Source organism: Myotis brandtii, unplaced genomic scaffold (assembly GCF_000412655.1).
Source record: "Myotis brandtii unplaced genomic scaffold, ASM41265v1 scaffold32, whole genome shotgun sequence".
Lineage (NCBI taxonomy): Eukaryota > Metazoa > Chordata > Mammalia > Chiroptera > Vespertilionidae > Myotis > Myotis brandtii.
In genome coordinates, this window is record NW_005362269.1 from 9,162,518 (window position 1) to 9,173,870 (window position 11,353).

At 37.5% G+C, this 11,353-nt stretch overlaps 1 protein-coding gene across 3 annotated transcripts in view; it reads right to left on the bottom strand.

Moving 5' to 3' along the window:
• Window positions 1-3,114: 3,114 nt before the first annotated feature.
• Window positions 3,115-11,353, bottom strand: part of GABRB2 (gamma-aminobutyric acid (GABA) A receptor, beta 2) — a 203,984-nt gene continuing 195,745 nt past the window's right edge. For all 3 annotated transcript variants that reach the window (XM_005870570.2, XM_005870573.2, XM_005870571.2), the window contains one exon: window positions 3,115-9,199. In XM_005870570.2, coding sequence (XP_005870632.1) covers window positions 8,852-9,199 — 348 coding nt within the window. In that variant the 3' untranslated portion in view covers window positions 3,115-8,851. The remainder of the gene's footprint in view (window positions 9,200-11,353) is intronic.

The window sequence follows — 11,353 nt, forward strand, 5'->3', positions numbered from 1 at the left end:
TGAACAGTGTCCCCATGGAATTGAAAGTAATTCAACCTGGTGGGAGCCTGGGATTCAAGGGCAGGATGAAGAAAACAAGGTCTAGAAATTAAAAATGAACACCAAACAGATCACAAAGGACCTTGAGTATCATGATCAACTTAGGCTTTCCTTAGGCTAAAGTAGAAGCTTCGAAGGTTTCATAAAGGGACATGACATGATTAGATATCTGGGCATGGCCTTGTGGTGCTGGTTAGTTTTATATGTCAAGTTGTTTGGACTATGATACCCAGATATGTAATCAAATGTTATTCTAGATATTTCCATAAGGCTGTTTTTGGATGAGATTAACATTTAAATCAATGGACTTTGAGTAAGGCAGATTGCCCTCCATAATATGGATGGGCGTCATCCAATCAGGTGAAGGCCTGACTAGAACAAAAGGCTGATCCCCTTTGAGCAAGAAGAAATTTGGCCAACAGATACCCTTTGGACTTGAACCACAATATGAGATCTTTTCTGGTCTCCAGCCTGCTGGTCAACCCAGAAGATTTTGGACATGCTAGCCTCCAAAATTGCATGAACAAAATCCTTAAATTCTCTCTATACTTACCCACACATCCTATTGGCTCTGTTTTTCTGGAGAATGCAGACTAATACAGCTGGGAAGAGGAGATTGGAAGCAGGAGGCCCCACCGGGTCTGCATATGCTGTGGGGGCTTGGGGAGCTCTCTGAGCATTTGTTTTTTCCTGTCCCCTCCAAACCAGGGCTCCCAAAGGGGCCATCCCAAGTGCTCTGAGACTTCTCCTGGAACAAGAACCAGAGCCAGGAGCCAGCATCCTTAATATCTGCCAACGGTGAAATGGGAAAAGCTTACAAACTGGCAAGATCCCTGTAATTTAATTTTAGATGAAGGATTTTAAAACAGGTAAAACAGTTTTTATTTATTAATCATGTTGCACTTTGTATGCATCAAGAGTTTTGTGTATATATATATATATATAGAGAGAGAGAGAGAGAGAGAGAGAGATCTTTTAAATGAATTCCTGGCAAGTGGAATACAAAATAGAATGCATAAATAAAGATTTGGAAAGCCACTTCTGAAAGGTTGCCAACCTCAAGTGAGTCTCTGATCCCTCCAAGTGTGTTTTTAAGCATGTAAAGAAGACTAGGTGAAGAAAATCCTTCCATTTTTTTCAATCAGGCTTGGTTCAAAGAAGCCTAATCATTCTGGGGCTTGTCTGAAACTTGTCACCCCAGATTATTCTCTGATTCAAGATGCCATGAGGAGTGATGCCATGGTGGGTAGGGTGGCAGAGGGCTTGCATATTGGCTAGTACTCTGACACCGCAATTTTAGGGACAAAAATGGGTTTACATTATTTTGCTACTGCCTGCTTTAAAAACTCAAGGATTACAGACTGATTGGGCCTACTATCATCCCTGAGTACTTTCTCCACTAAACTGGTATTATCCTGGGAGGTGGGTTTTGTGGCTTAGAGAAATATTCAGCATGAAAAATGTCACATGTATTTCAGAATTCGAACAAATTTCAGAGGAGAGCAAGATATTGAAAGCTCCACTTTAGGAAATTGTAGTAGTTAGAATATGAGTGGGGGAATTTTCTAATTACCAATCTCTTGTGTTGGGGGAAATATCTAGGAGTATTCTCTTCCCAAGGTAAGCAACAGACCTCTCACCATAACCCACTCACATAGGCTCATACTCACATGCTCAGGTGTTTGAGCATATTTGTTCTGTTGGATAGATATGCTGACAACGTAGCAGGAGGGATGTCAAATGTACATGTACTTTACACTTCTGGATTATACAATTTGCAATTTACATCATAAGATTGAGAAGAACTGGGTTGGCACTCTTCCTACAGGTGAGCCTTTTCAATGGTCAGCCCTTAGTAGCTATATCTCCTGTAAATCCTGACTTTATTGGGCAATTTTATCCTGACAGGTCACCTCGCTCAAGCTGACAGAGTCAAATGGGGCACTACGTGGACATTCTAAAATCACTAAGAGTGAAAGACACCAGGCTTGTCACCAATGGAGTCACCAGTCTCGGGAGAGTTCCCATGTGTTAGAGAGCTGCCCTGTAATCCAGGTCAGGCCTCTATCTTTCCAAACCCAGCATGAGATCTGGCAGATGGTGGGCTCTCAGCACACGTTTCTTGAGAAACGACCAAAATAATGAGCCTGGTCACTTACTTTTAATGATGAGATGGAAAGAAATTGCAAGGATTTGAGGGTCACTCCAGCCTGGGTAGAAATCCAAGTTCTTTCATGCTCATGGGCAAGATTCTTATTCTTTCTGATCTTGAGTGTCTTCAAGTTTTAGGAAGATGGTAAGGATTAGATGAATATTAAATTTGCAAGGTACTTAACATAATGTCTTTAGCAGATATCTGTTGAATGTCAAATGAATGAGCACCTTATGTTTACCGTGTTTTCGTAATTGAAGCCAAGTTCTTGATTATCCTCAATATAAAATATCTAATCTACCAGAACATTTAATAACCATGAGCATAATAAGATTCTGTGATGTATGTACTGAATATTCTAGTAATGACAATACTTAACAAAAGGAACAACAATACTACTTACTGTTTACACACCACTTATCACGAGTCTTGTACTGTGCTAAGAACTTCTTACGGGTTATTTCATTTCATCTTCACAATAGCCCTTTGAAGGATGTACAATTACAATTATATTTTTGCTTTACAGATAAGAAAACTGAGATTAAGTAGCTGCATAATCATCTATAATAATAAAAGCATAAAATGCTAATTAGATTGGACGACCTTCTGGACAAAGCCGGGGCTGTGAGGGAAGCCCAGGTCCCGGGTGCCTACCAGTGGCCGGAGGGAAGCCTGTGTCCTGGGTGCCAGAGGGAAGCTGGTGCTTGCAGCCGGGGCCAAGGAAGGCCTACTCTTGCACAAATTTCATGCATCGGGCCTCTAGGATACCTAATATATGATAAATCAGAGCTCAAATTCAAGTCTGCCCAACAGCTGGTCCCAAGTTCCGAAGCTCCTCCTTGCTCTTCACAAAAGCCTTCCTTCCTTAACCTAACTCATACTAATAGAGAAAAAAATTTCTGAACCCAATGAAACCACACACACATCCTTTCAAGTTTTATTTATATTTTTTAGTTCAAGAATTACACACTAGCCAACATTATTATATATTTACATGCTGAAACTGACTGTAATAAGTTTAAATTCAAGAAAATAATTCTTATGTGCTACTCATTTATAATCCTCATTTGTTACTATCTCATGTATCCCAGAGATGTTAGTAGTCCTGTTCTTAGAAAGACATGAAAAATAGATGTGATGATATCCACTTGTGGTTTGCATTTCCTAGCCATTGGAAAATCTGCATTATGTGCATATTAAGAAAGGCTACAAGGTAAATAGTAAGGCGGATAGACATTACATTGTGAAGGAACTAGAATATCACTTTTTATAAAAGGACAATTCAGAACTGCGCAGGGACAATATTCATAACAAAACTAAACACCCATGCAAATAAAAATAAAAAAAATGTTATGGAATTTAAATTATTTGCAACTTTGAATTATGTTAAAAAGGAGTGTGGTTGAACACAAATTACTGAACCTCAAAGGGAAAAACAGTGCAAGGACACACACATGGGCATCAGCTTAGTGGACATGATACAGGAGAGAGACATTTGCTTTTGAAAGTTAAAAAACACAAAGTTTTGTTTTTCATCATTTTGGATCATAGTTGTCACAAAAGAACTTCTCAAAGCAAATTAATATCTGAAGTCATAATTTTGCGCAAATTAATATCTGATGTCACAATTTTGCACACATCTATAGAAATGTTTTACTTCCCTACCCAAATAACAACAGATATTTAAGAGTACTGCTGCTTTTATGTATTTTTTTCTTAAATGATTTCTTTAGGGTAGTATCTTAATTAGCATTATGTTGGCTCTTTAGTATTTTTGACAATGTTCCTAGTGTACTTGGAAAATTGTGTTCATACCTTTGGTGTAAAGCAGTGTCTTTTTTTTAATTTTCCCTCATTTTTCATTTTTTCTTTCCTTTTTTGTTTTTTAATAACTCTGGAGTCTTTGGTTGAAAGAAAGAATACAATCTAAGGACAAAATGCTATTATTTAAAAAAAAGGTCTTCTAGGATGTATTGTGTGTAACAAATTTCTGGAGCAGGTATGCATCATAAGCAATTTTATTTCCTGTAGTGCTGTCAATAGAAACTTTTACTCTTTGAAAATTGACATGTAAGTTACAACCTTTGGTTTCTTGAATTCTGACACATAAAAACCCTTTCAAGTAAATGATAATGATTTCTGCTTTTCCCAATTGCCATTTCTAAGGCTCTCTCTTGGTTTGTTACATTCACTACATGAATACTGTGTGTTTCCCATAGAGGGAGTAAGAGTGGGAGTGAGTGGGCAAGGGAAAGAATATTGTGTTTGAATGTGTGTGTAGATGCATGTGTGTGTGTGAGCAAGTGTGTGTGTGTAGATGTGTGTGACTGAGAGTGTGTATGTGTAGATATGTATGAGTCTATGAGTGAGTGTGTGCAGGTGTGTGTGAGTGAGCACGTGTGTGTAGATGTGTGTGTGTTATCAAACTGAAATCCTTCTATCTGGGATCCCAAACCATTTATGCAAAAAGGATGTTTCAATTACTCTGTTGGGGCACTGCAGTAACTGTACTTAGTAAAAAAGAAATAAAAATTGAGAAAAAATGAAATAATTATTAGTATCTATTGACTATTGATTTACAGCATATTTAATTATTTACAGTCTATTATAACACATCAACATAAGCCATAAACAGAATTCGCACACTGCCGTACCAGAAAATACAAATTAGAAGTTAAAAATATTTAAGAAATCCGTTTTAATATTTACACACACTCAGTGAAAGTTATGGTTGCTCACATTACGTAGACTCTGTACACTTAGCAAAATGGCATGATTGCTACAGTTGAGATATTTGCCCTAACCAACATGGTGAGGTTTAGTTATTTTTTTTCCTCCTCCTGGAAGGATTTTTAAAAATCATTTTCTGTTTTCTTAAGACATTTTTGTTTTTAAATGACCAATGGATAATGTTATTTGTTTCCTTGAAAAAGAGCAAGTAGACAAGCAATGCGAGAGCTAGTGAGTTCCAATGTTCTGAGGTACAGCACTATTGTAGTGTCGGATTGTGCAATGGTTCCTAAGAACAGTAGGCATTATTTGCTGATAGAGAAATGCTCAGTACCCTGTATCACTTGTTTCAATATGTGGATCTGTGTTGCCAAGTTAAAAGCACTCATACACTGGTTGAATGAAGGAAATAAAAGATATTAGCTTATTCCTTTTGTTTTCCAATGTATGAATGCATATATATGCATGTATGTTGATATGGATCTCTATATATACATATATACATGTACACTGTTGTATGACCTGTTGTTTATTGATTGCTTGGTTGTTTTTTTGTTGAGTATGAAGTTAATCATAAGACTGGAACACAGTTATCTATAGAAAATGAAAATTGGGTGAGTTGCCAATTTAATGCAGGTCTGGCTTAAAATAAGCAGGATTCATTTCTCCTTTATGCTTTCTACTGAACTTTCTCTATGTGTTGTGCTTTTTTAAGCTGACAGATATCTTTTTTGTTACTAAAGCTACAATGTAAAGTCTTTTGGTTCATAAACTATTATTATTATTTATTATTATTATTTTTTAACCGAGCACTGCTTTTGAAGAAATGAGAAGAGGAAATGTCTAGACAGCACTGCTTATCTTATGTCTTTCCCGTTAGTAAAACTGTAGTGGAAAGAACTGTAACATTCCCTATGCAAACACATGATGTTGTTGCATGAGTTTTCAGTTCTGAAAATGCATTTCATACCTACTAGCAGCCATGTACAATATGTATATATATACAGATTGAGATCAAAGATTTCATTTTGACTGTGAATTTTAGAGTCAGAATTCACCTATGAATATCACAAAGATGAAAAAACACCTTAATCGCTGGCTATCTGGCTGTTTTATAATTAAAAAAAACCTGTACATAAATGTATAAGCTGATAGTAATAGCATATCAGAATTGCCAAAACACACTTTTGTGGTCCCTAATTTTAACCACTGGATATCAAGGTGACTGGTCTTTGTGGACTTGTAAGATCTAACACCCTTCCCTGACCCCCTCCTCTCAAACCAATTCAACCACAGTAAACATATAAAGAATAAATTCTATATCTACCGTTTGTTACCTCTGGGCAAGATGAGTCAGTTGTTTCTAACTACGTGGTTATTGAATGCCAACATATGGATTCTGCTCTAGGGCATCTGTTCCAGTTTCCATCTTTTCTCCTTTTCCAGTTTCTGCTTATCACTGGGGGTAGAAATGAATCCCTGGTTATATGCTTTTGACGCTCATGCTGAGAGGTTGCTTCTCTCCACTCTGATCTAGATTACTCTGTTGACTTCTTCGGATATCAAATATTTGTTACATGACAATACCAAGGATTTTTATGGCTTTTACAATAATTACAAATAAGAGCCCACTTCTTGACTTGGGCTCAGGGTTGTCTCTAGAAAAACCATTCCAGAATGGCATTTTGGAGTTGTGCACCTGAGTTATTAATATGCTCCTTCCTGGTATATGCTATTCAGACTAACCCCTGGTGACAAGGGCAGGCACTTTTATTAGTGTGGTGCCCCCAGATTGCTGCCTACGTGGAAGTGTGTCCCTGGAGAAGCTTAAAGAATCTCTACTCTGAGCCCATGGGCGGAAGCTTGGATGGATTCTGCCCACAGGTCATACTCAGAGGTGTTCAAGTGTATAATCAAGAAATAAGGGCCACAGTCCCTGATACAGGTGGGGAGGAAAATACCATCTAATCTTGAGCCACATTCAGAAGGCTAAGTACTAAACTTTTTTTCCTTCTTCTTGTCAGATACTTGGAATCGAAGGACAATAGGACCTACCCTATTCCAAGCAGCTAAATCATCAGGGGGAAAAAGCATAACATGTATCCACAGTCAGATAATGATCTTGGCTATTATGCAAAATTAGGAAATGTTACTCTGAAAAGAAGTGGTTTTTGTTTTTTAAATAGACATAGCAAAGTCATGCTCCAAAGAGAAGTTCAATCAAATCAAACTTTACGGAAAATTAAGCAGTTTACTATTTTCTCAATGAAAAAAGCAAAATATAAACCTCACATGAATAGAAATAAAAATATATTAACTTACTCTTCTTACTGTCCAGCATATGAATGCATTTGTCTAATTGGTATAGAATGAAGTACAATGACAATTTAAAAATGGAATAAAACAATACATCGTGCCTACCTGATTATCAGTTAGACATTTTTCTGCAGTATCAACTGAGGTCCATATCCTTCATCAGTTAATGTGGCTTTGTTATCCTATTTTCCACTCTTATCATATTTTTCTTGATTGGGGAGATTGCAACATACACAATGAAAGCAACCTTAAAAAAATAAAACCTAATAAACCCACAAACTAGCTCTACTTGTGCACATAATCTTTGAAGTATTGTTTGCTATGAAAAATAGCAAGGTGAATTTCATTGCACATAAGGAAATAGAGTTCACTCAGTCTCTCCAAAGCCTTACTCCTTCTGTCTCCTAAGAATATAATCAGAATTTCAGAAGCAAGAAAGCTGGAAAGGAACATTAATTCTTTAAAGAAGTGAACAAATCCCTCTTTGGAAATACCCTATTAAAGTCAGAAATGAACTTATAGGGAAAAATGTTGCAGAGACAGCTAATGTAGTGTGAGAATAGCAACCTGTTTGCACTTTATATTCACATCTTTGAAAACTCTCAATCTAACCTGCATCTAAGATGATGCTAATTTGGCTAACTTTTCTCTTTTGTGGGTGTCTTTTAATTAAATAAACTATATAAGCCTCTATAGGCATGCTTTCAAAAGCTTGTGAAGTTGGAACAAAAAAAATCTCTCATTCTACCTTTGCCACTGACCATAATATGTATAAACCAGAAGCTGTGTGGATTGATAAGGGTCCTGATACTTGCTTGCTTCAATTTTGTTCCAACAGTCATTTCTGGATTTCCCACTCTGCTCTGGGTTTTTAACTCTTCTTTTAACCACCTAGGAAATAGAGTTTTAGAAAAGTTTCTTTGGTCATCATGCATGATAACATTTAGAATTCTCCTGGGCTCTACATGCCAAAATGGAAGACGTCATAGTTGCTTCCCAGTGCTCAAGCAATCTGAAACTGGCCAACTTGGCTTCCTGAATCTCTGTCTTGACTCCCCACATCTTGTTTGAACTACATGAGAACCTTCTAGAATCCAGTGGGAATTTTCATCCCAGGGCACCATTATCGCCTTAATAAGATGGGCAGAGACCATCTTCTGTAAGCATGTTCGCATGGCATTGAGGATAATGTTTCCTAAGCATGGTGTCATCTCAGCAGCATGCCACCCTTAGGAAGGAAGATGGGAATATCTGGATATGACTTCTCAGAGAAATGACTGATAGTGCTATCGAGCCTTCTAAGAATATCTTCTAAATAATTCCCCTCCGTGTCAGCTGCACACTAAGCAGATGAAGTGGAACACTCAGACTCAGTCTTGCCAGCATGTGTACAAATCACTTGCATTTTAACTGCAAAACCACAAGGCCCTTAGTGTACTCATTACTTAGCAGAAGCAACCCAAATGGTATGAAATGGACCACAGGATAGGCCAGCAACTAAGGTATTTTAGCATCACTTTTGTCCTGGATTGATGTGTTTTCCAAGTCCTACGTTAGGCTGTACAACTGGTTTGAGGAGGCATCTAGTCCTTGCTTCCCGAGGGAGGCTATGTTTTAGTTCACATAGTAAAGCCAATAGACGATGTTGAAGAAGGAAAAAACCACTGGGAAGAATATGCGGGACCACCGGTCTATGGCATTCACATCAGTCAAGTCGGGGATGGTGATTTTCAGTTGGGAGGCGCGTCTCCGCAGGCGGCTTTTCTTCTGTGCCACGTGTCGTTCCAGGGCATTTCGGCCAAAAGTATGCCTGGGCAGCCCGGCTTTCCGATACTGGATGTTGGCCGCATCGTAAGCCAGCATTGTGCTCCTGGGGTCTCCAAGTCCCATCACAGCCTCAGATGTGGCCATTTCATTTTTTATCTCTAGAGTGCTCAGTAAGATATTCTCGTGGGGGTCCATCTGCAAGAGAGAAGAACCAAATGAGACAATCAAGACAATAAGCCTTTTAGATGCTTATTATAGAAGGGCATTATGATATATAGTTTAGGTAGTACAGTTGGCCCTTGAACAACATGGGTTCTAAATGTATGGGCCCTCTTATATATGGATTTTTTTAAATCAATACCAATACTGTTTTCAATCTGAGGTTGAGAGTCTGTAGATGTAGAGGGTCAATTGCATGCATTGATGTATATGTCATTTTATAGGGAACTTGAGCATCTCCCCATTTAGGTATCTGCAGGAGGTCCTGGAACAAATCCCCCATAGTTACTAAGAGACAAGTTAAGTTTTGGGGGAATCCAAAGTTAGACATGGATTTTCAACTGTGCAAGGGTTGGTCCCCTAACCCCGCTGTTGTTCAAGGGTCACCTTTGTATTATCATAGTGGTTAAGAGAACTGGCTTTGTGGTTACATTATCTAAAGTTGAATTGTGGTCCTGCCATCATAAGCTATGTAAATTTCAGCTTCTTCATCTATCAAATGATATGGTAATCTAACCCTAGAAGATTGCTATAATGGTGTCATGATATAATAGACTATTGCTAGTACAATTTTCACTATTTCTACTTAGGAGATACAGAGACACAGAAGGCATGATACCTTTTAAATAATTTATAGTCTTGAAACTAATACATAAAATATTAAGCTGTACTAGATATAAAATAATATTAGGGGATTGATTAATTACTAAATTTCAGTGCTCATGCTAGTAGCCTAATTACAGATGAATTCGTGATAAAACTAAAAACAGTAGGTAATATTTATTAAGCATTTTATGCTAGTAGCCTAATTACAGATGAATTCATGATAAAACTAAAACTAAAAACAGTAGGTAATATTTATTAAGCATTTACCAGAAACATTTTTGTATAACTTCATTTAATTGATGCTTAACACCCACACTTACAAGATGTCCACCTTAAATTTGTAGCGTCGATATGAATAAGGTAAAAAAAGAATTTTGAACAATATAAATGCAGGCAACCTGTGACTTGTCAAAATGCAATAGAACTCAGAATAAGAAACTTGAAAAAAGACAGCTGGGCAGACTGTGGGTGGTGGGATGGTGAGTGGGTGAGGGGTGAGGGACTGACTTGAGAGGGAAAGGAAGGAGGCAGGATTCGAGAAGAGAGTCAGCCAAGAGTTGGGTGTACTGAGTTGAATTCTGGGCCCAGGGAGTAGAATTAAGGTGGCTGTGCTGATAGGGTGACCCTTTTCTCTCTTGGATGATTTCTTATTGGCCACGCTAAAAGTAAAGAATGAATACTGACAGCATGGTTCCCAAAGATTGAGTGATTTATAATGTTTTTTAAAGAAGTGACAATTTGTGTCTTATTTTAAGGGGCCCAATAGCTATAGATAATAAAACCTAGCCACAACACGTTATTCTTAATAGCAGGTTATATTTATTTTGGTGGAGAATCAGGATATACCAATTTCCAGTAAAATTTTTGAAACTACAAAATAAAAGAAAAATGGCCAATGATAGGAACTGATGATATATGGAAGCAAGGAATATAACCAAACACTTAATTGGAAGATATAATGCTCTGAGCTTCATTAATTATGCAGAAGGCAAAAAGAATGTTGCTGAGATTATATATTATCAATTAGCTTTCAAATGTGGTTTAATGACCCTGCATTATAAATTCAAATCTGAACTCTTTTGAGAAATAGAGGCTATAAAACATGTGGGAACATAATAATTGAGCAATTAATCTCTGCCCACTGATCAGATATTCTCTATGTTTGGTTTATGGTAGTATTTTGCTGAGTGGAAATGTTAAACAAATATATTTGTAAGAATAATTTTAAAAGTTTATAAGATTTGGAAATTAAGCCCAATAAATGTTGAAACACTCGGTCAAGAAAAGGCCAGGTAATAATTTGATGGCCCTTCAGAGGAAAGGAATATTTAAAGTTGCCTACTGTGTATCAGTCCTTTGCAGAAAGTCTCACTGAATGCTCAAAACCATCCTTTGGAAAGAAATTTTTTTCTAGGTTATAAGTGAAGTCATTCACCAAATTGCCCAAAGTCCTAAATGGTAGAGCTGGAACCCAAACCTTGATCATCAGGGTCCAAAGCTTGGGGGGGGGGGGGGGGGGGGGGG